This window comes from Pseudopipra pipra, chromosome 2, assembly GCF_036250125.1.
Source record: "Pseudopipra pipra isolate bDixPip1 chromosome 2, bDixPip1.hap1, whole genome shotgun sequence".
Lineage (NCBI taxonomy): Eukaryota > Metazoa > Chordata > Aves > Passeriformes > Pipridae > Pseudopipra > Pseudopipra pipra.
Genome location: NC_087550.1, coordinates 20,933,454 through 20,958,661, shown reverse-complemented (window position 1 = coordinate 20,958,661; position 25,208 = coordinate 20,933,454). Strand labels below are relative to the sequence as shown.

The 25,208-nt window shown below is 40.6% G+C and overlaps 1 protein-coding gene across 7 annotated transcripts; it reads left to right on the top strand.

Annotated features, from left to right (window-relative positions):
* Window positions 1–1,266: 1,266 nt before the first annotated feature.
* On the top strand, window positions 1,267–24,682 carry TFG (trafficking from ER to golgi regulator). Of its 7 annotated transcripts, none has more exons than XM_064644272.1 (9): window positions 1,267–1,427; window positions 5,812–6,020; window positions 13,166–13,249; window positions 14,130–14,276; window positions 15,769–15,939; window positions 17,507–17,647; window positions 21,397–21,486; window positions 23,184–23,272; window positions 23,906–23,997. In XM_064644272.1, the coding sequence occupies exons 2-8, from the start codon at window positions 5,837–5,839 to the stop codon at window positions 23,264–23,266; spliced, it is 900 nt and encodes a 299-aa protein (XP_064500342.1). In that variant the 5' UTR covers window positions 1,267–1,427; window positions 5,812–5,836; the 3' UTR covers window positions 23,267–23,272; window positions 23,906–23,997. The 7 variants fall into 7 exon arrangements, with proteins under 7 accessions (XP_064500342.1, XP_064500343.1, XP_064500337.1 ...); XM_064644273.1 differs by having other exon boundaries at window positions 23,232–23,272; window positions 23,906–23,996; XM_064644271.1 differs by lacking the exon at window positions 23,184–23,272 and adding an exon at window positions 4,084–4,162 and having other exon boundaries at window positions 1,288–1,427; window positions 23,906–24,682.
* Window positions 24,683–25,208: the final 526 nt, after the last annotated feature.

Sequence of the window (25,208 nt, the reverse complement as noted above, 5' to 3'; positions counted from 1 at the left end):
AACTCACAGGAAATTACGTGTTTTATGGCTTTTTTTTTTTTTCTCATCCAGGGAATCCTAATTTCAGAAATGGAACGAAGTAAAATAATCTTTTTCAGGTTATATGCTTAATTGTTACAGGAACAATAGTTCAGCTCTTATCTACACATGGAATATATTTATCTTCATAAGGTAGTGAACTTTGGTATTGTTTGTGATGTGTGAGCTTTAAGGATCATGAATTTTCTTCTTAACCCTCTGGAAACACTGCTTTGATAAAGAAATGGATTGGAGGAGGACTGAATCATTAGTACAAGGGTATGAAATGTGAGCAGCAGAAAGTATAACGGATTGATAGGTCCAATTTCCCAGATCTTTCCTATATTTTTAATATATTTTTAAAATCAGAGATTTTTTAATTGAAAATGCCAAAATTACATCTAAATATTTTCTAGTAGTCAGGAAAGACGCTTCCTGAACTGTGCTGCTGCTCCTCATTAAAAAGTTTAGAATTAAAAATGTGTATCGCGTTCTTATTTTTTCACCTCCATTTCAATGTGAATAACAACTGCTAACTGCAAGTTGGGATACTCCTCTAAGCAAATACAAAGCTCTCAGCAAGGAGAAATACTTCAAAAATCAAACAACTCTTGACATTTTTCTTGTCCCAGCAGAAATCACCATTTGGAAGCCTGGCTTTTCAAGACACTGAAGGAAAAGGTATCTTCTCAAGGGCACCTTTAACTCCAGGAAATAACTAACCACGGTCGTGCTTTAGCTAGCTCTGCATGGGCACTTCTGTCACTTGTACTAGCACAGTGCAGCTTCACTGATAAATTAAGAAAGGCAGCAGAAATCTCAGATATCCAAGAACAACAGCAGGTCCAGCTCCAACAGCTCTGGGAGACGCACCTTAGGATTCCATTCCTGCACCTCTGACAGACAAAACTCAGGGCTCAGTTTCATGTTTTCCTCTCTTAGGCGGACAAGCTCCGAACGCAATGAATGTGTGTGTGTGAATAGTAGCGAACGCCTAGAAGTGACTATTCGAGGACGAACAGGCTCCCGTGCGAGGGTGGCGGCGCCTGACAACTACAGGAGAGTTTTACGGCCCGTTTTGCTTTTCAGCACCGCCAGTCCTATGCGAGCCTAAGGCTCGTATTTCGAAACAACCCCTCTGTTAGAGGAAACCCGTACGGGGCGGCGCTGAGGTGGCACGGCAGGAAATGACGACGGCGGCCATGCTGGCCGGGGGCCGCCATGTTGGCCCGGGGTAGGCGGAGCCCCGCACGGCGGAGCGCGCAGGCGCGCGGCTCGCGCAGGCCCGGCCGTGGCTCCGACCCCTTCTCTCTGCCCTGCCACGTACGGGCGGCGGCGGCCGCGGCCGGGCCTGGGCTCGGACGGGGCTGCGCGGGGCGTTCCGGCGGCAGCACCGCGGAGAGGCCACAGTAAGAGAGCAAGGCTGCCCCTGTGTGTGGAGGCGGCGGGAGGGATGGAGGGAGGGGCGGTCGCGGGCTGGGGGTGAGCCCGCCCCCCGCCATCGTTCCCCGGGGCCGGGGGCGACGCGGCCCCTGGCGGAGGAGCCGGGAGACCCCTCGCGCGCCCCCGGCCACGGCTGAGGGCGGCGGAAGCCGCCCCGCGGCCTCCGCGGCCCGGGGAGTCCGGGATCCCTCTGTCCGCAGGGGCTGCTCCCTGGGTCGGCCGCTTCGCTTTGGGGGCCAGAGGAGCCGCCGGTTCCTCGCTGCTCGGCAGGGATTGGCTGTGATTTCTGCTCCCCTTTTGGGAACTGGGGAAACCCGAAAAGAGCTCTTCTCCTTTCTGCTCCCCCGCCTCACCCCCCCGCGCTGCCTCGGGAAAGCTCTCGTGGCTCTCTCGGTTGGGCTTTGGGAGGCAGTACTGCTTGTCCTTCCTTCTGTTCCTTGCCCCTGTTTTTTCAAGCAAAGCAGGGATGCCTGTCCTTCCCTTTCTTAGGCAAGGTTGTTTTTCTTTACTGCTGTGCTAAAAGGGTAGTGAAATACAACATGGTTATGACATGCTAGTTTTAGAGGGGATCCTGGAGGGGCTGGCTTAGATTGGACAGTCCTTGTCCACATGCACCGTCTGGATTCGTACATGATGTGAATAGGAAGTGAGCCAGGAGGGGAGAAAAACTCTACTCTGGTACACCAGGAAGGTTAGAAAGATGTCAGTGTGATTCTTATGGAAAGCAATCTTGAATCTTAAACGTGAAGAAAAAATGTTTTGTTAATTATTTTTTTTTTCCCCCTGAGGAAAGTAGACTGATTCTCTTAAAAAGCTCATTAGTGTGCATTCTGGATGTCTTCACTGAAAAACTCTCTCAATGGAGTCATCCATTCAGCTGTGTCACAGTGAGAAAGCTTGAGTGCTGTGTAATTCAGTAATTTGAACATTTCACATAGTTTTCTGCAACAACTGCAAGCAGCTGAGGTGTTTAAAATCAGTCTCTTAAAACCTGGACACCTTCAAGCAGAATGGAGAACAGCTGGACAAAAAAAAGTGCAGTTAAATGCTTTCCTGCCACCTTTTCATAGTTGCTGATAGCAGATTTCTGTGAGTGGGGCTGGTAAATAAAGCACGTGCGGCTCATTTACCTGCACAAAGATGTGTTCAATCTGTTGAAAGGCCACAGGAGCTCAGGTGTGTCCACCAAAACGTGTATCTTCAGGAATTACAGATGAGGTTCAGTTCTTACTGTTGACAGTTTCTAAGGAGCTTACACTATAACGCTGAAGAGGCAAAACCAGAGCCCAGCTGTGATGTTTAAACAACACGAGGCGGTAGCTAAATGAACTCTTAAGTTAAACCACTCGTAGATGCATTGTCTGTATCCTGTACTTGTCCATTACAGTAAATTTACCTGGAGCTGTAGCAAGTCTGGGGTGAAAGGGGCACTGTCTTCATGTATTATTCATTTCATAAAACATGAGGGAGGCATCAGAAAAGTAGCCTCTTCCTGTCCACCCGCTTAGCATGTCACAACAGTCTTATCCCCTCCCTGTCAGGAGCAGGTACAACCCTTTTTGAAAGGTGAGCATTTTATACCCTGGGTGAGGTGAGCTGCTGCCAGCCTTTGAGAACCAGAGAGGGGCTGTGCATGTTCTCTGGGGTTTGCTTGCTCTCTGCCTCCATCCTGGATGTCTTGTGCCTCTCTGCTCCAGTTTGCTTCCAGTTGAGCCGAAAGAGGAGAGCTGGAAAGCCCAGTTTTATGTGGATAAGGGGAACCTACTTTTTCTCTCTGGTTAGCAGTGAATCATCTAAAAATCAGATTATGGATGCTTGAAATTGGCTGTGTGGGCAAGAGAGAAGAGTGCTGGGTAGGGTACGCCCATGGGGTGGGAGGGAGGAGCATGTAATGTTCTGCAGGACTGGTCTGTATGTACTAAATCATTGTCTTGGAGCTCTGGGCATTAGGCACTTCTGTAATAATCAGGTGGGCTGCATAAATATGATGTAGGCTTTCCAGCACAAAAAGCACAGTCTTAAGCAGAAATGAGGGCAGATCGTACTTTTAAGTGGTTGTACATTTCTGATGCATTTCCTTCTTGCCCAGTTTGGTGGCTCTTCCTGGGGGAAAGTGGCATTACTCCTCCTTCCCTCTTGGTAGTCTATTGTAGTGCTATCTGGTCTGTCTTTGCAGACACACTGCTTAACACCACAGAGGCCTCAGCCTTAAGCTGAAAGATGGGCTTCTCAGTTTTTGTACTGTTTAATCAGTCAAAGTTTATTTTCTTTAACTTAACCTGTGTCTTTAAGATGGATGCCATGCACATGGAAGGAGACCGTTGGGGAAGAGGAGTGTTCTGGAAAGGAACACATTACTGTTAGGAATTTCTATGTGCAGTTAACAAAATCTAGAAAAAATTTACTTCTATTGTGAAATTAAAACTCTTGTTCAAGATTTGTTTAAGCTGAACTTCAAATTCTACAATACGCGGAAGTGTAGATCTGATTGTTACATTATGGATAAAACAAGGATTTTTTTTAGTTTGGTATATTTTTTAAGATGTTCTAAAGTGAAAAATTGATGTGAGTTGTATAATTCTAAGAAAGTGTGACTATAAATGTGTTTTTTTTCTGATGCAGCTTACTGTTTTCTGGCACTGGTAGTGCATGGCGGCTTATCCTGACTGTCCAATAATCCAGCATCAGTAAGACACTCAAGGTAATGATAGATGTCTGTTTTTGGGAAGGAGGTGAAAGGAAACCTGTGGATCAATACTGGTTTATTTTTTAATACTTAAATTAAAAAAAAAATCCCAGCAACCAACCAACTTGTGCAAAACTCTGTGCTTTTAAAACTCATTTAAAGTTAATTAGACTGGGTTGATGTGCCTGCAGTCAAGATTCCCATGCTGCAAAACATGAATAATGTATTGGTGAGCATTAACAGTATTATAAACTTCACTTTTTCATCATAGTGCCTCAGCAGCAACGTAGCTGTGTTAATTGCATGTCCCCCTTCTCTGCAATTAGACTGTATCCACCTACCTCCTGTTAGGTGTGATGAGGAGAGTGAGTTTTGTTCAGTAATTGCTTGTGTCTTTTGGGACTAAACAAAGGGATTTGCATGAAATCTTTGCTTTATGTTAATTACCAAAACCCCCAGAAATTTAATTGCAATCTAGAGATACCGTCAAAACATTGCCATTGAAATAGTAGAGTTAAATATATATATATATATATATATATGTGCATCAAGGAGTTATGTATTAAAGGCTTTAGCTGAGTGTCTTGTTTCTCTGGTAGGAGAGAATTAATTTTCAATGCAGTACTGTAAAAATAGACTGACCAAAGCAAAATTAATTTTTCTTATAAGACACTGTGTTATAACATCCTTAAAAGTAAGAGAGAAATACCTGGATATCTCTAAGAAGAAATCTTTTTGCACAAGAGAATAAACAGTAGGTTTACCTATATGTGGCTTTAGAAATCGTAATTTTGATGTATAGGGCTGCTTACTTTTTAACATCTTCAGTAATTGCACTTCAGATGTTAAGATAACTGCTTCTTTAATTGCTCCTCATTCCAGATCTATTGTTTTGGCACTGTCCAGAACAGTGAAGCAAGGAGGGGACATCTGAGTAACTACCTGGATCTCTTTTTTTTTTTTTTTCCCCCATTCCTCTTCTCATAACTTCACTGTAGCTTCTGGTTTTTAAATGTAAGACCTTTGTGTTTTTAAATGAGAGATGCCTCATCCAAAGTGACGATTTTTAAACTGTCTTGTATAAAGTGCTAAAGGTGTAACTGAAGTATATGCAGTGTGCTGCTGGGACACAAGATGGCTTTGTTTCACTTCGTTTAGGTTGGAGCAGTTGTCTACCTCTTAAAACACTGAAAGTAACCAAGTGTTCTGACCATGAGTCAAGCCCAATGAGTAGTTAATGTGTGGTCTGTTGAGCAGCTTTTAAAAGTCTAAAATCTTGATTAAAATATCTCGGTCAAAATCTTTAAAAATGAAAAATTGTGTATCTTCCTTTCTGACGAGAAACCCTCAGTGAGTTCTGATCATCCATATCATAAACCAAATGTTTAGCTCTTCATTTATTTGTTCAAGAAATAATACACGATTCAGCTTGATCCCCTTAGTAAAGCCAACTTACAACCTATAATCTTTGAAATAAGTTACTTGTTCTAGCAGTCTTTTCTTTAATGAAGAAAAAAAAAAAAGCCCTTTGTCCATGACCATAATTACAGGGCATGTAAAAATAATCAAGTAAAGTGATAATGTAAAGCTTCAGAACTGTCATCAGATAGATCTAAATAACAGTTTAGTTTTCTGAAATGTTTTTAATGTTTTGTTGCTAACAGGTCAGCAGGCAATAAAGAATCCACCATGAATGGGCAGCTGGACTTAAGTGGGAAGCTGATCATCAAAGCTCAGCTTGGGGAAGATATTAGGAGAATCCCTATTCACAATGAAGATATCACCTATGATGAATTGGTGCTAATGATGCAAAGAGTTTTTAGAGGAAAACTTCTGAGCAATGATGAAGTCACAATAAAATATAAAGATGAAGGTAAGGTTTAATTACTGCTGTTGAGGTTTAATTACAGTTGCTCTGATATGATTTCTCTATGGACAGAAGCTTTGAAATTCACCTTTCAGAATTGTCCGGTATCATGGGCAAAGGAAAGGGATTTCTTGTGAAATCTTTTTAATCAGGCAATAGAAGCTGTATCCCTTGTTATGCTGCCTTAACAGCATTCCCTCTATTTTTTTTCTGAAATATTTCCTTCATTTTTGTCTCTGAAAGTTCATCTTTCGCTGTTGCAGAGAGTTGGTGCTATTGCAGGTTTTCTCTTCTGTTCACTCATTTAACCATTTTTTTTGAGTGCGTTTGAAGGTGATTGAAGAATAAACATGTATGACGTAATGCAAGCTCTTATAAGACTTTAAAAACTTGATCTATTTGGTAATAATTCTTGATTATGTTTTTCTCCCTCAGTAAAGATTAGAAAAAAGTTTTAATTTAACCTGAAATGCGTATTAAAAGTAATCTTTCCTCTGACCATTTGAATCTGTTGGACATTGGTTGTTTCAAGGAAAATATTGTTCATTAGTATTGATCAAGCACAACCTTAAGAAAGAAGGTTTCCACAGAACGAAAAGGGCCCTATTTGAGGTGAATAGAGAGACAGTTGTGCTTGGAGGGTTTTCCTCTTTGAATGTCATAGTGGGGCATGGGTAAGTTACTTAATTTGGGACAGAGGGATAGTGTTCATAAAATGAAACTCAGAATGAAGTGATAAAATCCAAAGTCTCTTAGATCTAGGCTGATAATTATGCTGTTGCATAGCCAAAAGTGCTATGTTACTGAAGCATTCAGGTTCGTTTTTCTTGATGGCACTAGGAAACTAGTTGTATGGGGTACCTAGAACGTCAAATAACTGTTGTTCATATATCTAGGCAGTAAAATTTCACTTTGAATGACCCTGAGACAGTTTTTTCAAGTTCATGAAGCTTTTGAGAGGCTCCTTATCAAAGCTGATAAGCAGCGAAGGGCTAATATTTTGTGTCTTAATCTCTAGTGGGAGGGAGCTCAGTGGATTTGTGATGGTTTAGTTTTTCTTATTATCATATAATTGTTTTTTTTTCTTTCTGGAGTGAGAAAGGTGAAAGGAGATTGATGGATGCTTTTTCATTAAGTTAAAGCTACTAGTCCCTTTTTTTTGCATTCTTACTTGTTCTTCAAGTATAGTCCTCTAGGGTTTTTTGTGTATGCTACTTTGTGTGTCTTATTTTGAATAAGGTAATGGTGTATGATGGAGACAGTAATTATGGTTTCATTCTTTGGTTGTCTCTTACAGTCTGGAGACCTTCTACTTTTAGTTCTAGCTTTCTTTGTCTCAGAATTGTATTGGGTTTGCATGGCCAGGTTTTGGTAATGGGAGGGCTACAGAGGTAGCTTCTGTTGGAAGCTGGCTCCAGGAAGGACATGCCCTTGGCCAAGGCTGAGCCAATCAGGAATGATAGTAATGCCTCTGTGATAACATATTTAAGAAGGAAAAAAATGTTACGGTGCAAATGTAATTGGAGCCAGAGAAGAGTGGAGTGAGAATATGTGAGAGGAACAACTCTGCCACTATTTAGTAGTGATAATTAGCTAGGATAACATACACTGAAGTTTCACATCACAGAGGAGTGGTAGTACATTCTGTGTGGTGGGTTGACCCTTGCTGGATGCCAGGTACCCACCAAAGCCACTCTATCACTTGTGAGAGGAACAAATATGTGAGAGGAACAACTCTGCAGACACCAAGGTCAATGCAGAAGGAGGGGCAGGAGGTGCTCCAGGCACCAGAGCAGAGATTCCCCTGCAGCCTGTTGTGCAGACCATGGCAGAGCAGCTGTGGCCCTGCAGCACATGGAGGTCCACAGGAGTGCAGAGACACACCTGTAGCCCATGGAGGAGCCCCACACTGGAGCAGGTGGATGTCAGAAAGGAAGCTGTGAATCTGTGGGAAGCCTATGATGGAGCAGGCTCCTGGCAGGGAACTGCGGACCTGTGGAGAAAGGAGCCCATGCTAGAGCAAGTTTTCCTGGTAGGACTTGAGACCCTGTGGGGAACCCATGTTGGAGCAGGCTGTTCTTGAAGGACTGCTCCCTGTGGAAAAGCGACTCATGCTGGAGCAGTTCATGAAGAGCTGTTGCCCACAGGATGGACTCACACTGGAGAAGTTCATGGAGGACTGTCTCCCGTGGGAGAGATCCCACACTGGAGCAGGGGAAGGACTCTTCTCCCTGAGCAGAGGCAGAAACTGTAACCCTCATTCCCTGTCTCCCTGTGCTGCTGGCGGGGGAAGAGGTAGAGCCCAGGAAGGAGGGAGGGTTGGGGAAAGGGTGTTTTACTTCTCACTATCCTGCTCTGATTTTGACTGGTAATAAATTAAATTTATTTCCCCAAGTTGAGTCTCTTTTACCTCTGGTGGTAATCGATTTGTGATCTCTCCCTGTCTTTATCTCGTATCTTGTCCTTTCATTATATTTTCTCTCCCCTGTCCAGTTGCAGAGGGAAGTGATAGAGTGGCTTTGGTGGGTACCTGGCATCCAGCAAGGGTCAACCCACCACACAGAATGTACTACTACTCCTCTGTGATGTGAAACTTCAGTGTATGTTATCCTAGCTAATTATCACTACTAAAAACATGTAAATGTTGCTAATGTAAGAGGAAGTTGCAAATGATCAAGGCTTCAGTTTGCTTGTCATATAAAAATGGTGGTATTCTTGACTTTGTTTCAATGAAGCTATGATTCTTCTTTAAATCTCCTTCAGTCATTAGATGGATTGGAATATATACATTTTAGCTATTTCTGTTTTATTGTGTATCCCTCCAGACCTGGAGAAACACTAGTTATGAGGAGATACCTTCATAAGGCTGTTAGGAGGAGATACTTTCAGGATTTCCACTACTTCTACAGCCTCCATCTGTGTCTTCTCAGTGTTGATGTGCACACTCTGAGCATGCAGAAGAATGCTTCGTCTATCCCTCCTGCCTTTGTTTCTTGTTGCTGTAGCACATGAAGCTAGTGATCACCAGGCCTGCTTAAAATTAATTCTGCTTAAAATTTCTACAAAGTGCAATGGCTTAATATCTTCATCAAATTGTCATGATCCTTGAATCTAGTACATTTTGGTTTTTTTCCAAACCTATATATGTATGTATATATATGTAAATAATACATATATGTACTTTTATGTAATTGAAGAAGTTAGGAATCTTTAAAGCCCAGTCCTTACTTCTGTCTCTGGATTTGTGGACTGAGTTAGTCAGATTGCATATTCCTAAGTTATATTTAGGTTATGTGATGCTTTAATTTATTACCAGACAAAAGAAGTTTCAGTTTGAATATTGCCTTGTGAAGTCAAAATTTATGTTCAGACTGGGCGTCCTTCAAACTCCTGAGCAGGAAATTGCTCTGTGAGATGTGAAACAGTTTTCATGTCCTACTTAAAGTTCTTGAACATGTAGTAAAACCCAATGTCAGCAGAAAAACCCCAACCCCAAACAAACTGATGAGGACTGCTAGCAGTGAATTTGTATGAATCAAGGAGTAAAATTGCATTTTAAGCACACCATGTTATTGAGTTACATATGCTAAAAAAGCCCCTATAGAGCAAATAATAGAAACTTAACTGTTTTTTTTGAAGTTATGCTTGAATTTAAAACTGGACTGTGTAATGTGGGGTTGGCCTTTTTGCTCTTGTTCTTCATTACTTTATAGTAGAAGTTGATGTCTTTGTGTCAGAGCCAATAATGGTTTATTAACTCCTGGATTTATTCAAGGTGGTGTGCTTAGTCAGTAATATCTGCCTTTGGTAAATTTACTAAAATGAAGGAAAACTATATTTGATGCAGGGTTTTTTTGAAAAATGGGATAAATAAATAAATATAGGGGTAGATAAAGCCAGTAGATGACAAAGCATAGTAGATAAGGAAAGATATCTGGCAAGGCCAAGGATTGAGGCAGATTTCTAATGTCTTAAACATTTCTAATTTCTTCTAATTTCTAATGTAATAAAAATTGGAATTCATCATGGTGATGCAGGATAATGCTAAAATACTTTGCAGTCCAATGGTTAGTTACAGGAGTCACTAGTTTATATGAATGATTAAAAAAAATTATAATTGGCATAGCAGGGAATATTTAGCATAGATGGGAAATTGTAGAGAGGGAAAGCTATGTCCCTTATAAAAACAAGAAAGGAAAGTTCTTAAAATAACATGACTAGAGAAAAAAGTCTATTTTACTTTCCAATAGAAAATAAACATTGTGTAATCCTATTTATGTTATGGAAACAGGAATTAAGCTTCATTGACATTCCTTAAGACGAAAAGTCTATTTGCTAAATCTAATATACTTCAATTGTCAGACTTTTCATAAGGTATATGTCAAGCCATAGAATCCTAGCATATGCTTTACTTGGATTATAACTGTCAGTGACTGTCAATAGGAATCACAGAACTGACTTTATGCATCTAACAAGATTCTGTACTTGTGCTTCTCAGCCTTTTTTTTCTGTTAACAATTTAAAACAGAATATTTAATTATCATTATTAATGCCTTCAACACAAAGGTTAAAGTAGGTGAGGGAGAATAAGATGGAATGATCCCAGTTCTTTTGGGTGACATTAATCCATGTAAACCATGTTGTACATTTTCATTTCACTATGCAGATAGACTGTTTAGAACATGCATCTTTGTTCAGGCAGTGAATCTGAGCATTGGCTGGTATGACAGACAAGCATCATAGGATGGTCTGCCAATGTTATGGGTTGCCAAGAGAAGTAATTATCATTTAGTGTGTTACCAGCAGAATAAGGAATAGAAGGGCTTTGTGTTAAGACACCAGTGGATTTTGGTATCACTGAAAAGCTGGAGGAAGTGTTTGAGTTGGAGGGAATGTACATCTCACCCTCCCTTAATGCCAAAGAAAAAAATCTGTTTATGAAAGGTTGGGGTCTGATTGTCTCTCTTATTATGGATCACAGTGGCAAACGGGAAACAGTGATCCTCCCCTTCCTGGCACTGGTGAGGCTGTACCAGGAGGTCTGTGCTCTGTTTTGCTGCCAGGAAAGAAAGACTTGGAAAAGCTGGAGAGGGTCCGGCAGGGTGTGGTGAGGACAGTGAAGGGCTTTGTGCAGGTGGCCTGCAGGGAGCATGGGAGGGAGCTGGGCTTGTTCACTGTGCTGAAGAGGAGACTGAGGGCAGAGCTAACAGCAGCCTCCAGCTGAGTGGGAGTTGCAAAGACCATTGAATCTGAACTATTTTCATACACCAGATGGCAGCAGCTATAAACTGCAGTTTGAGAGGTTGTGTGAGTTTTGGCCAGGAGGGCAGTGTGTCACTGGAGCAGGTTGCCTAGTGGGTTTTTGGAGCCTTTGTTTCTGGAGGCTTTCCAGTGTCTATTCAGAGAATCCATGACTGATATTGCTATCGACTGATGTCTTTTTAGATTGTGAAAGCACAAACAGGACATAGGATATAAAAAAACCTTTGGAGACAGCAATATTTCTTTCAGGAAAACTTGAAAATTATTTTATACACCGTCAGTTTATTAGTATTGGTAATTTTGTTTTCTTAGAAAGCAACTTCTTTGAAGACTGACAGGCATTGTTAGGTGCTATTAATAGTACTATACTCGAGCAAACCTTCCATTGGAGAGGTGTTACTTGTGGTCGGGTATGAAAAAATTAGAATATGTAATACTTCAAATTTTGAGATGTTTTCTACATGCTATCATGTGTTTTATGACTATTTGTACTGAAGCATTAATTTATTTGAAAACTTCAACCATAACTTGTGTTCAGTTTGCCCTTTGTCACCAACGCGTAAGGAATTTGTGCACACTCAGGGTTTTTAGGCAGTAATCTGTAATGGAGAGCGTATTTCTGTGTCTGTCCACGGAGCCTCCTCGTAACAGTGTTTTGGAGAGGACCACTGGTAGCCTGGACTTAGCTTTGTTCCAATCTCTGTGTTGTTTCTATAAGGCTGTTGCTTTTCAGGGTGAAACTGCACAAGATGAACTTCACTCAGTTCCTGTCATCAAACCGTTCTGGGCGGAAGTGATCCTGCTATTCCTTCTGCCAGTACGCGTTTTCCTGATAATGCACTCCCACTCTTTCCTTTGCACTGCTTAGTTTGGGCTCATTTAAGCTATTAATTTGTTAGAACAGTAGAAAATCTGTCCTGCCAAAGAGAATAGTCTTATTTGTGATTTTGTCGAGTAAGCAAAGATCTTGTGAGTTGTCTTGACTCAGATTAAAAATTGTGAGAGACCAGACTTAGTGGGAACTTCTTCTGTATTAATAGGATTAAGGGTGTTCGGTGCTTTGTGCAGAGCCCTGTGTATCTTAAGAATAAATGATGCCATACAGTTCTAATATAGTTCCTGTGACTGATGGCAATGTGCAAATTCATTAGGATGCATTGGGGTGGGAGTTCCTCTGAAATCTGACATGCAAGAAATTAATGTGTAAGAATTGTGTCAAATTCCTGTTGGAGAGAAAAGTTTTCTTCTGACTGCTCTGACATCTTCATTGCTATTTGTGTGTTAAAGCTGATAGGTATATTTATTATTCACTTTGCATAGGAACTTTATTATCTTTCTCTTGTTGAAAAACAGTCTTGCACCTCAGTGTTCTGAATGTAACCTGAGAAAGTGTCACTTGAAATTTTCCCTTCTTTGTGTGTCTTGTTTTGTAAAAATTGAGTTGGGATCAGCTTGTGCCATCTGTCTGAGTCTCCTGTCTGTTCATGAACAGCGCAGTTTTGGAGCCACTTGGAGTAGGCATATAACTTCTGACTGGCAGCATCATTCTTTCTGGACTTTGTGAACTCAACTCTGGTGTTTCATCCTGTATGTAAACATGAAAGCATGAGCTATGTAGAACTTGCAAAGGGATAATATCAGAATGCCTTTTGGAGCTGCTTGTGCTTCTGTCTTCCCTTCTGTGCATGATTTCCCTGCACAATGATTCTTGCAGTAAAACAATAAACTTTTTTCCTAGTGACTTCACAGTCAGATAGGGAAAGTTATTTTTGAGTAATGAAGGAACACTTGTGTCCTAGTGTGACGTTCAGTAGTCATAGGCTTTGATTTTAATTTAACTTTTTTTTATTTTGATATAACTTTTTTATTTTTTCTTATGTTCTTTTCAGATGGAGATCTTATAACAATTTTTGATAGCTCAGATCTTTCCTTTGCAATTCAATGCAGTAGGATACTTAAGCTGACATTGTTTGGTAAGTACAGAAGATTGTATTTTTCTTTTTATTCTACAGTAATGTTTATTAAAATTCAAGCAGTGAGCTTCACTGAAAGGTACAAAAAAACTTCCAGTTCATCACCTCAGGAGGTGAAACAAATGCAATCAATAAGTTAAAAACACTGAATTAATACATTATATCTATTTTCTCTTGACGTTTTTCATGAGATGTCTGAATTTTTGGAAACTGAAACTATTTATAAGATTGCTCAAAGTATTTGGCATACATACATATACATGTGCTCAATGTTTTTTTATTAGTGTTATTTGCCATGTTACCTTCTACTCTCAAGCATTTGTGGAGTTTTCTTCACAGATGCACAAGAATTTGAAGATGGTGATTGTCTCACAGTGTTACTAGGACACTGCTAAAAACTCACATTAATTGCTTAAAGTTGAAAAGATTTTAACATTTATCCTTTGGCCTTTATTTTCAAGCTACTATAGGTAACTTAGCACATAGTTCCAAGGAACAGCAACCACCTTTAACTTGGCCACTGACCTTATTCATGAATTGCACCAGTGTTGTGTATGCTGCAATAGTTCTAAAGGGACAGCTTTCCACAACCACTGTATTATTGAGGATATATTCATGAAAATGAGTAAACAACATAGAAGCTTACTGTGGACTTTGCTCTGGTACTGTAGATTTTGCTGAACTGAGATTATATTAATGGAACAGTAAACTCTAGAATGGGTTCAGTCTTTGTTGATTAAACTTCGTCACTTTAAACTCCACAAAGGCTGATGATGCTACAAGCAAGTAGAAGTTGGAAGCTATTCCATTTTTTTTAATTTTAAACTGAATGTCAAAATGTTACTTGCAGTCTTAAGTTCATCTAATTGCTGTTTTGCAGTGAATGGACAACCAAGACCTCTAGAGTCTAATCAGGTGAAATACCTGCGCCGAGAGCTGATAGAACTTCGCAATAAAGTCAATCGTTTACTGGACTGTTTAGAACCGCCAGCGGAACCAGGGCTTTCCACTAGTCTGCCTGAAAGTGGTAGGAAGCCTGGCAAAGAATTGTTTGGTTTGATTTGTGGAGTTGTGTGCTGTTTAACAAAGTGAAAAATGGAGGCTTGAATACCGGTTGAGATAATTCTTAATTGTTGCTTCATGGCTCAGAACGTAATTTTTAATGCTTCAGTTATTTCATAGGCGGAATTTTCATTCGAGTTATCTGGACTAAAGCACTAAACTAACTTAGGAATAAAACTTCAGGGTCCAAGGTTTTGTTGCAATTTGTGAAAATGCTGTTAACTAACACGTGTAAATCACAACAATGTCTCAAGCAGTCTTTTAGCTGAATTAATAGTTTGTTGTTGCTGAAGAGTTCTTGCTCCCAGTTGAGTAGTCCCACTGCTTACTTTGGGCTAGCTCTGGTGCTTATCTTTTGTTGCTAAGCAAGTTTGATTCGCTAAAACAGTAGAAAGTGAATTCAGCAAAAATTATATCCACTTTTTTTGCCAGGTTAGGAAATTGAATCCACACATTTTGAGCTCAGACCAGCATCAGAGCTGTCTCAGGGTAAGCAGCACGAGGGGTGCAGGTAGGAGTGGGAAAGGATAATTGGGGGAGGGCAAAATAGGAAAGGAATTCTTAACCTCAGTTTTGAAGTATTGATCTCCTAGCTTAGGGCTGTTCAACTGTAAACATTATACTTCTGTGTGCTTAACTACAGGTTTTGGGTAAGTTGGACACAGAAAATAATGACACAAAGTCATGGAGCGCAGTGCTCTGAGTAAAGAAGTGAATCAAGAACATCAGCCTTCCTTTTAGGAAATGCTGCTTTTGTATTTTATGCTTTGAAATTTTACTGGTTTTGTTGTTTAAAAAAAGTCTAGCCCTGTTCCTTCATTATATGCAATTACTAATTTCAGTGGAATACCATGGATTCTGGTTATAAACTATTTGGAAGGAGGTTAGTGTGGTGATCTTACAGTGTAAAAAAAACTAGCCAGTCTGTATCCTGTCTGCACTTGTTGTTTTTTAAGAGAAAATGCAGCACTGTTAGGTATGGCGTTTCTGAGTGATTCAGATACATGTATGATATGAACTTCACCCATCAGGAAGAATTAATGGAGAAAGGTAGAGCACAAAACAGAAACTGCAGTTGATAAAAACCACTGTAATAAACTGGAACCTATCCTGCACATTTTCTTAATTGAATTCTTTGTAGGCAAGTTGTATCAGAACAATTTGTTCGAAGCAGGAGCCCTGTGCCTTTGAGTTTCAGACCAAGTGATATATGAAACTGATAGTCCACAGTAATAGTGTATCTTTAAGTAACTGTGCAATGAAACCTATGCTTTGTGATTCATCACTGATTCAGATACATCAGTGGTTCATCACTGTTACCCTAACCTGAGCATTTCAACAGTTACAACATTTAACCACCCCCCAAATATACAATCTTAAAGTTGCTGCAGTGCAGTACATATGTAGCGTGGTGTTTCAGTTCTTTAGAGCTAATAACTGGGCATTCTGTTTTGTAGATGCTGTAGATGGTAGGGAAGAAAAGGCTGCTGCTGCTGCTGATGCTAATGTGAAGCCATCCACTCAAGTTATAGCAGCGAGCATGTCTGCCTTCGACCCGCTGAAGAACCAGGATGAAATCAGCAAGAACGTCATGTCAGCGTTTGGCCTGACAGACGAGCAGGTGTCAGGTAAGGATGATACGGCTTATGAAGAGAAAACCTACCCCTGTTCATAATCAAGGACTCAAAGTTTGCTTTGTAACAAAGCATTTGTACTTTGGACATATTAAGCTGTGTTCACTATTTCTTTTCAGAATTCTGCAGTTTGCTGTGTTAAGGTGTTGTAACTGTGTTTTCTAACTTTTGTATACAAAATGTTGAAATCTTGATGTTTTTAGCATTGTGTTTTAGCTTGGAGTAGAAAATGGCTTAAGATTTTTTTGAGTGGTCTCTTCCTCCATGGCACATTTTGAGTATTGTCACAGCATGGTTATTTCACAGACCAGATAAAAGTTTGATGGTACTTAAAAACTTTCAGTAGGCTATCTGAACAAGTAAGCAATAGAATATGAAGTATAACTAGCAGAAAATTTGATCTAATTTTTGAAGGAGTGGTTTTGTCCATGTCAGTTAGTGCTTTGATCAGTGATACTTCATTATTTGTCTCCATAATTCTTCTGATAGAGTGAATTGACTTGACCATGCTTTGAATGTACAAAGAATTCCACAGAGGACCATTTAAGCATGATATAAGAATCCCATTTCTAAAGCTATAATTCTGCAGTTGTATATCTAAAGGCAAATCCTGAAGTAGGCAGATTTGATTAATTTCCCCACTAACTAGGGTAACATGAAAACACAATTAAGGGCTTGTTGGATGCATATTTATATTGTGTAAATATAGCATTCTTAAAATTGTGAGTGAATTGGCAGCAATTCTAATACTTGTGCTTAACTTTAAGCATGTATTTGAAAGTAGTGTCTCACAGCATTCATATAGTTAAGAGCTGGAAAGATCCAGGTTTAAGCTCCCCTATTTCTAATGAAATATTTTGCACTTAATTGTAGTATATTATACTTGTTCACATGCATGTTTCAGAACTTCTCACTAACATAGAGAAAATCTGAATTCCCTGTTTCCATGCTGTCTTTGGGTGCCAGCTGGAATATTTTCTGAATTAGCAAAGCAGACAATTGCTTTTAGATTGAAGCCTGCCATATCCTGTCTGCAAGTGTGATTAGCACCTTCTTTGAAGGTTTTCTGTTCACATGACATAGGACTGTTGGTAAAACACACTGTTGCCCAGCCCATGTGGTTCACAGTAAAACACTAATACATTTGAATAGTTTTGTGCAGCTTTTCACCTTTGCTCCAGATGAGAAAGAATAGGTTCATAAGTGCATGTTCTGTCCAAACATAGCTAGTCTTCAGTGCACGTGTGCAAGGTTAACACTTGAAGCTGTAGAAAAAATATGTTGTCATGAAGGGTTTTATCTCACAAATGGGTCAGTTTCCTCAGAAGGATGAAATCTGAGTGACCTAGAGACAGGGGGAAAATTTCTCCCACAGATATTTTCAAAGGAAATTTTAGATGTGAAAATACGTATTTAATTTTAGCTTAGGTATGACACTTGGACATAAATCTATGGATAACTGGAAAAAATGTTGAGAACATTGCAAGTGGCCTTGTATTAGGCTTTCTTATTCAAACTCTCTGTTAATTGCACCTGCTGTATCTTGTTCTTGCTCCTCTAGGACCACCCAGTGCCCCTGCAGAAGAGCGATCGGGAACGCCGGACAGCATCGCTTCCTCCTCTTCTGCAGCCCACCCTCCTGGTGTGCAGGCACAGCAGCCCCCGTACCCCGGCACGCAGCCACAGACAGGGCAGGTGGAAGGTAGGCAGCCTGTTTTCCTGCTGTTTAAGATGTGAATGGTGGTATCTGATTCTGATTTCAGTTAGTAGACCCAAAGTCGATACCAAATTACAAATCTATGTGTGCTGGCAGGCAGAACTTCTGTTCTTACATGCTGTTCGATGAAGAAACAGCAGGTGGAGCAGTGGCTCCATTTGAAAGGGCAGGTGGTGTAAATGACCAGAATTTTTATGGTACTGTTCTCTACTTGAATCTGTGCTCACTTTACTGTAAGACAGATTTATATACTCAGTGCTTTAAAGCTGTCTCAAGATGTTGGTTTGTATCATACACTGTGTGTTGCTGTGTCGAGCTTTCACTCAACTGTTTGTTGACTTGTCTGCCATGAATTAAAAATGTTGTTTCCTCATCATTTCTACCTAACAGAATGGAGCTATTATTTTATTGCTTCTTTTTTATGTATTGCTTGGTGCTAGTCAGGTAAAACCTTGTAGCTATCTTTTATGCATGGTAGTTCCTGTGTAACTCTTGAGAGCTTCAGCTGATTCTCCTTTAAAGCCCAAGGTCTTAACTCTGGTATTCAGGTTTGTTTGCACTATGCCCTTTTACGTGTTATTTGACTTCTCAAAATTAACCTGTTCAGAGGTTTGCTACATTTGGGCATCATTTTTTTCATTGCTATTTTGTAAGAGCACTGAACCTTCAGACCTACACAGTTCTGGATTTAACTGTCCATGGAATAACTTGCTTTGATATTTCTTCCCCCAAATGAAGAATAATATAAAGTTGTTTCTGTGCTAGTGTAGGCACAAGTTCCAGCCTTCTGCTGCCTTCTGTACTGACATAATGCTGAGACAGGTGTGAGAGGGTACTCACAGAATCCACATCACTTGGATTGTCTTGCCTGAAGGGCAAAAGTAATATTTTGATTGAGCAGAACATTTGAGCAACATATAATATTTAAGCAGGCATGAATACTGTTGGTTACAGTGGAGCTCATTGAACACTTCTTTTGCTGCCTCCAGCTTTTTTATTTTTTTTATTTTTGCTTATTTCCCTAAGAATTAGTCAAGTGTTTTAACATAGCGAGAGACATCTTTGTAGCTTAAGGATATAGCTGTTTGGCATTTATGTGTGGAAGTTACAAAGAAGTGAAACACTTGAAAGCACTAGCAGCACTAGATTGGAATCCGGCATGGCTGCAAACACCAGGAAAGGAGAAAAGAACTTGTTTCCATAAAACTCATCTTGGGAAAGAAATTATCTAGGCTCATGCATTAGAGTAGATGTAGTGATTTTTCTAAACTTGGATTAGGGAAAAGTATAGTTCTTTTCTTTTTTTAAACACTGAACTGTGTTACACCTTGGCCCAAGTCTTTTTTTTTTTTCACATAAAAGTGCAACAGTACTAATTATAAAGGTTTTGGTCTGTAGTTTATGTAGTTTAATATTTTAAGTATTGATTATATTTTCTTCACTCTGTGTATGAGAAAATACCAGTGGTAATCCAGGGGCTTGTGCTGTCCACGCAGGACTGTTGTCCAGCCAGAACTTTGGATAGGTTTTGATGGTAACATTTTCAGCAGGATTGGCTCACATAAATGGCACTGCTGATGCTGAGGAGGTTCTTGTTAGAAACTAGTTTTGAAACTAGTTTTAAATTATTAGTTCACTGGTTAAAAAAAAACAAACACCCCAAGCTGTGCTTCCCCCACATACCTTCCCAGTACTTTGAAGATATAAGTAAACTGGTGATGCCAGTCATGTGTCAATCATTCTGTCAATCATATATCAGGGATTGTTTTAATTGGCATTCTTTGCCAGTAAATGATGCTGTGATGATTATGATTGGTTACTGGGTTGTTATTTGTGAATACCAAGTCACCTAACTTCTGTGTGCTGATACTACTGAAGGGCTTGCCTCCCTTGCTAAATTTTAAGCATTCACTAGTTTGAATTCGATAAGTACAAAAATTGTTTCAGTGCAGCGCTGTCTCTTGTAGCTTGCCAGTGCTTTTCTACCACTATATTCAGTCTCTGAAAACACATGAGAACCAATTATGTACAGATATGGACACTTTTTTAGTCTTTGCTGAAAATACTTATAAAATCTCATTCACATAACCACTTCATGATCTTCTAGAGAAAAGACTGTTGTGTGAATATACATAAATGGTCTTTTTTCTGTCAGGCTAAAATGTCTTTTTCAGTGCACAGGAACAATGGTAAATGCTGGCAGATCCTTGACTCCAATAGCACTGCTAAGTACAAAACCAGACACCGATGCTGTGGCTCATCTAGTTTTCAGAGTAAAAATCCAGTGAGGGGGAAAACTCTGTGTATTTGAGGACCCATAGGATCCCTGGCTGCAGTCATGGCTGTAAATTAAGAAAGTTTTCTTGAATGGCACTGGAACACCTCTCTGTTCCTCACTAATGCTTCAATCCTGGCGAAGACAGCGAGCCTTCTGAGAAAGCTTGGTAAACCTCCATGCTGTTTCTTTCATATCCCTTTACCTGGGCTTTCCAGTAGGTGCCAGTGTGGTCTCTGTGTTAGCCTGTAGGTAATTATCCTGAGACAGGCAGCCTGCTGGTTGTTCTCCCAGAACTTGCCCATAACAACTGAGTTTGAGAAACAGATCTTTTGTTTAACACCCTCATTGTCTCACAAGATTTGCATACCAAGTAATATTTTGAGTGACTGCACCAATATAAAGTATTCTGAACACCTTAGTGTGAAGTTAAAATACTGTTCCTTTCAGCTCCAAAAAATGCAGATAAAAGAAGAAATAAGGAGTTACTTTAAAGCAGTGTGCACAGGGGTCTCTGAGGACTTGGAGCAGACTTGCTTTTGTCTTGGTGCAGCTCAGAAGATAGAGTTTGTGGTCTGTTTATACAGTTTGTTGATCTTTGCAGAATGAATAATAGTACAGTAACACTTTATAATAGTGAAGTTTCCATGTCTGCTCCAGTTCAGCTAAGCTTTAGTTTTGGCAGTTAATTGGTTTTGTTCGTTGGCTGTGCCTGTTACTAAATTGAAAAACAGCAGAAGCATAAAGCTTAAGCAGAGCCCATAGGTTGTCTAAACAAATATTCTGCCTCTTCTGACCAAGAAATTGAAAACAGTGAACTTAGGAAAAATAAGCATTGCCTTGGACTACCCAAGCTTAAGAATGTATGGTTTTATTTTTCCTTTGGGTGTATACCCCCGAGTCTCTTCAGAAAACTTGGCGATGCTGAGAGGTGGCTGACTTATCTGGAAAATGTGGTCAGCATAAATAATGTACCACTCTGCTTACAGTACTTTGTTGCAGAAATGGCCTTAAAAACCTAATATAAACAGACAATCTGAGGACATGTTTAACTTTTGAAGTACTTAAATTTACAGTGTAAGTTCTGGAGCAGTTATGAAGATGTTTAAAGATTCCTGGTCTGTTACCCACTAGAGTAGCACTAAGGTGCACAGCTTCTGGCATCCTCTGGAAATGTGAGCTAGTAAGCCTCACATACCAAATCTGTGGGAGATAGACAAACATCATTTAGCCTTCAGAATGGCATGGTTCAGAAACAGAAATCAGTACTTTGGTTTCAGTTGGAAATCAGGTAGAACACATACTCAGACTTGACTGTGTTGAGGTTTCCTAAAAAAGGTTTTTACGTGTTGTGAGAGGGTCTGTTTCTGTGAGTTTGAACTGTCAGGATATTGTTGGCTGTGTGTTTATGATACAGGTAGGGTACTGGGCTTCAATTAAATACGTTTTTAATCCATAGGTCAGATGTATCAGCAGTACCAACAGCCTGGTTACCCTGCCCAGCAGCCGCAGGCTCAGCCCCAGCAGCAGTACGGCGTGCAGTACCCAGGTAAGCAGCTCTCTCGAACAGCAGTTCGGCTGCAGAACCCCCTGAAGTCCTGAGCCTGTGAGTTTTGGTTCCTGACCCTGTGGGGCAGGTCAGGGTACTGAGCTGCCCAGGTGCCTGTGTTCCTTATGGGAAGTAGCACAATTCAAAAGTGACCAGTAAGAGAACACTGCAGGTGTCTGTGTTGTTGATGCAACAACAGTTGCAACAGTCAGAGTTCTGGTATCTCAGTCCTACTTGATTGTGACCAAAAGCAAACTTCATTGTCAATCAGCAGAATGCCTTATTAGAAGGGCAGGCAAAAGGAATCACCTGAAGTATGAGCAGCCTTCAGGATTAACTTCCACAGTCATGGGATTGTAGCAAGTGACTAAAACACCCCAGTTCAGCTTCCTTAGATACTGGAGGTATCTAAAGATGGCCTCTCTTTCTTCATCTAGAATGATCTCCATGTACAAAATTTAGTGGTGTGAACACTGTAGTTGTCATTTAGTAAAATCCCTGGCTATTATAAATACTGTAAGTTTCAGAGAAACTTTGAAGTGTTAGATTTCTTTTTTTTTGGTTGTTGATTTTGCTGATACCTCAGGTGAAGATGCCAGTAGACATTTAGTGTGGTTTTTGTGCAGTGATATTTGAACAGCTGTATACTCAAAATAAACTGGACTTCAGACCTTTCAGTTACTTGCTTTAGAAGCAGCTGGCATCTAATAAAGCATATTAGGAATCACAGATAAAGTACAGGGATGAACACGTAAGAGCAGGTTGCATAACAAATTGCACGTTGCTTAATACTTCTAGAAAATGATACAAAGCATTTATCATTTCTTGTTTTAAAAATCTTCCTTAAATTAAACAAAAGACTCCCATTAAGTGACTCAGAGCCAGTGTGACCTTGTCATGGTACACAAGATATACAGTGGGAGCACATCAGTTTTTATATAGATGAGAATATTTGCAGAGTTTACAAAGACGTTTAGCTTGGATTAGAACTTCAGAACACTTGAACTAAAGGTTGTTGCCTCAGCCCTTGTTCCTGTGCACTGTGTGCTGGTTGGTTTTGGTCTCTAAATGGTATCTTGTTCTCTGCAGATTTCTCACCCACACATTTATAATTAGACAGTGACAGACTCACTGAAGTCTAATTTCAGAAGAAGTAACAAGCCTGTTGGAAGTAGAAGAGTCTATCTGATTTTTTAGGCTTAAAAACTGAGTGGGAAAAAAAAAGGAGTTCTAATCTGCTTTCTAATCATCTAATCCATTATTTTACTGGAGATGTTCCTGTGAAAGCTGTAGTGCAATGTGAGTTCTACATTCTAACCAACATCATCAAGTAAGAATGAAACTCCACCAAAAACTCATCGGGGTGCCTCTGTTTCTCATAAGTTCTTTCACAATCAACCTAATCTGTCAGAAACAGTCTTTTTTTTGAGGTGGCAGCAGCCTTTGAAAATGTTGAGTCATAGGATTTTTTTTGTTTTGCTTTTGTTCCTGTGAGTATTGTCTCTTTTTGAACTCATGTCTCCCAAGAGCACGATCTCTTCCCACTCTTGTAGATCTACTAGGCAACAGTGTGGCTATTTATACATGGTAGTAAAAGTGGACCCTTCAGAGGTTTCTCTCTCTCATGAGTAAATTTTGATCCCAGTTTCAAGGTGAGTTTACTCCAGTGCATTCTTACCCTTACTCTTTCTGTTTAGGGCTGTGCACTTTTAATAATTTGTGTGTCTGGTGTTTAATGCTGACAGGATTCCAGTCACTGGAGAGGTTTCATTGCAAGTAGCTGCAGGTGTGTTTCATGATGGATAAAAGTAGCTATTTCTTCATAAAAGGACTTTGTGGCATTTTAAAGTTTTCAAGAAGAGAAATTCCTTTTGGAAGCTGGTTTTATACACAAAAATCAAGTTTGTGACATGTTTATATTGAGGTTTTGTACTAAAGCGTTCTGTTCTGCACGGTCTTTTCATATTTAATGCTAAAGAACTGAAAACACCTATAATTTAACCAGAGGTATGACTTATATTAAACAGTGAGAGTATTTTCATGGCAGTAATTTGGAGGTTTTGTTTGGGAAAAGGTTGTATTTTGCCTTACTCGCCAGTGAAGACTTTATTTTTCGTGTGATATGAAGTGAAAGACTGTGTGTCTTTTTTTTTTTTTGGTTATTCCGTGTCAGTCACTATTTTATCCTAACTGTTGTCAGTGTGCTGTGCTGCCACGGTAGTGCACCAAAACCCAGGCCATGTGCTTATGTGTGAAAGGCAGGAAAACTTGTAGTTCACTCTTGGTTTGCGTTTTCTCCGCTTACTGCATTGTTTTGCATTCATCACTGTAAATATTAAAAAAAAAAAAAAAAAGCCTTTCTGCAGGCACCCACGGTTCTTTGCTGCCTCTCACCCCACCTCGCTCTCTGCCTTTCCAGCAGGCTACAGCCAGCAGCAGCCCCCGTCGCAGCAAGCTCAGCAGTTCCCGGCCTACAGCCAGGCGGCCCCGGCCCCGGCCGCCGCCTTCCCGGGGCAGCCGCAGCAGCTGCCGGCACAGCAGCCGCCGCAGTACCCCGCGGGCAGCTACCCCGCACAGCCCTACACCACGCAGGCCTCCCAGCCCGCCGCCTACAGCGGCTCCCAGGCGGCGCCGGGCACCTTCCAGCCGCGGCCCGGCTTCACCCCCCCGCCCGGCAGCACCATGACCCCCCCGCCCAGCGGGCCCAACCCCTACGCCCGCACCCGTCCGCCCTTCGGCCCCCAGGGCTACACCCAGCCCGGACCCGGCTACCGGTAAGGAGGCGCCCCTGCAGCCGGCAAGTGACACGTGCGATTCCATCCCAACAGACTCCAGGATTTTTAATTGAGGTTCCAAAACTGTAATGAGGTGAAACTATAGCTGTTAATTAAAATCTGCTGGGGGAAGGGAAATGACCAAATCTTTCCTGCTTTAAATTGTATCCGCTTCCTAGTTTAATTTGGGGCCGGGTGGTTTTCGGGAAACACTACTTAAATGTCTGTAAAGTGATTGACATTCTAGCTTGCCTTGTCTGAAGGATATGAAGATGCTAGTTGGAAGTTTAGCCCACTTACTGGGCTTGTTTTTACTAATACCATGATGTACTAAATTAGATTCATTCTGGAGGTAAAACTAGATATGATGTATTATAAATTGTAATGCTCACATGGAAGAACTAATAAAAACCCTGAATCTATCAAGTGGCTGATCTTCATTTTAGAACTTAGGTAATACTGGACAAGAAACCTGTATTAAGTCCATTGTTCATGCTGCGTGTACAGACTGGGCAGTAAAGATCAGCGGTGCTCGGGTGTGTAGGAGGAGGGGCAGATTTCTAGGTGAGTAAATGGAGAACTGCTGTGAGTAGAAATGGCAGTCACAGAGGTTTCACAGCAGTAGGTGGTTTTGTCCTGCCTGCTGTTAATTGCCAAGTAACCCGTTTACCAAGTGAATAGGAACCAATGCATAAAATCTTACAGCCTCTTATCAATTTCACTTTAACAGGGGCTGGGGGAGAATTAGTTTATTACTTGAACATTCAAGCCAAATGTGTATCTTTAAAAAAGAACTCTTTAAAAGAAACTACTTTCCACAGATTCTTTGCCACCCAGAAGAATTTGGAAGTGCAATCCTAGTGACTCAATTTTGAGCCAAGAAAAAGCAGATCAAGGGCTGTAACAAATTCAATAGACCATATTACAGCAGAGGGCAAATCATTCTCC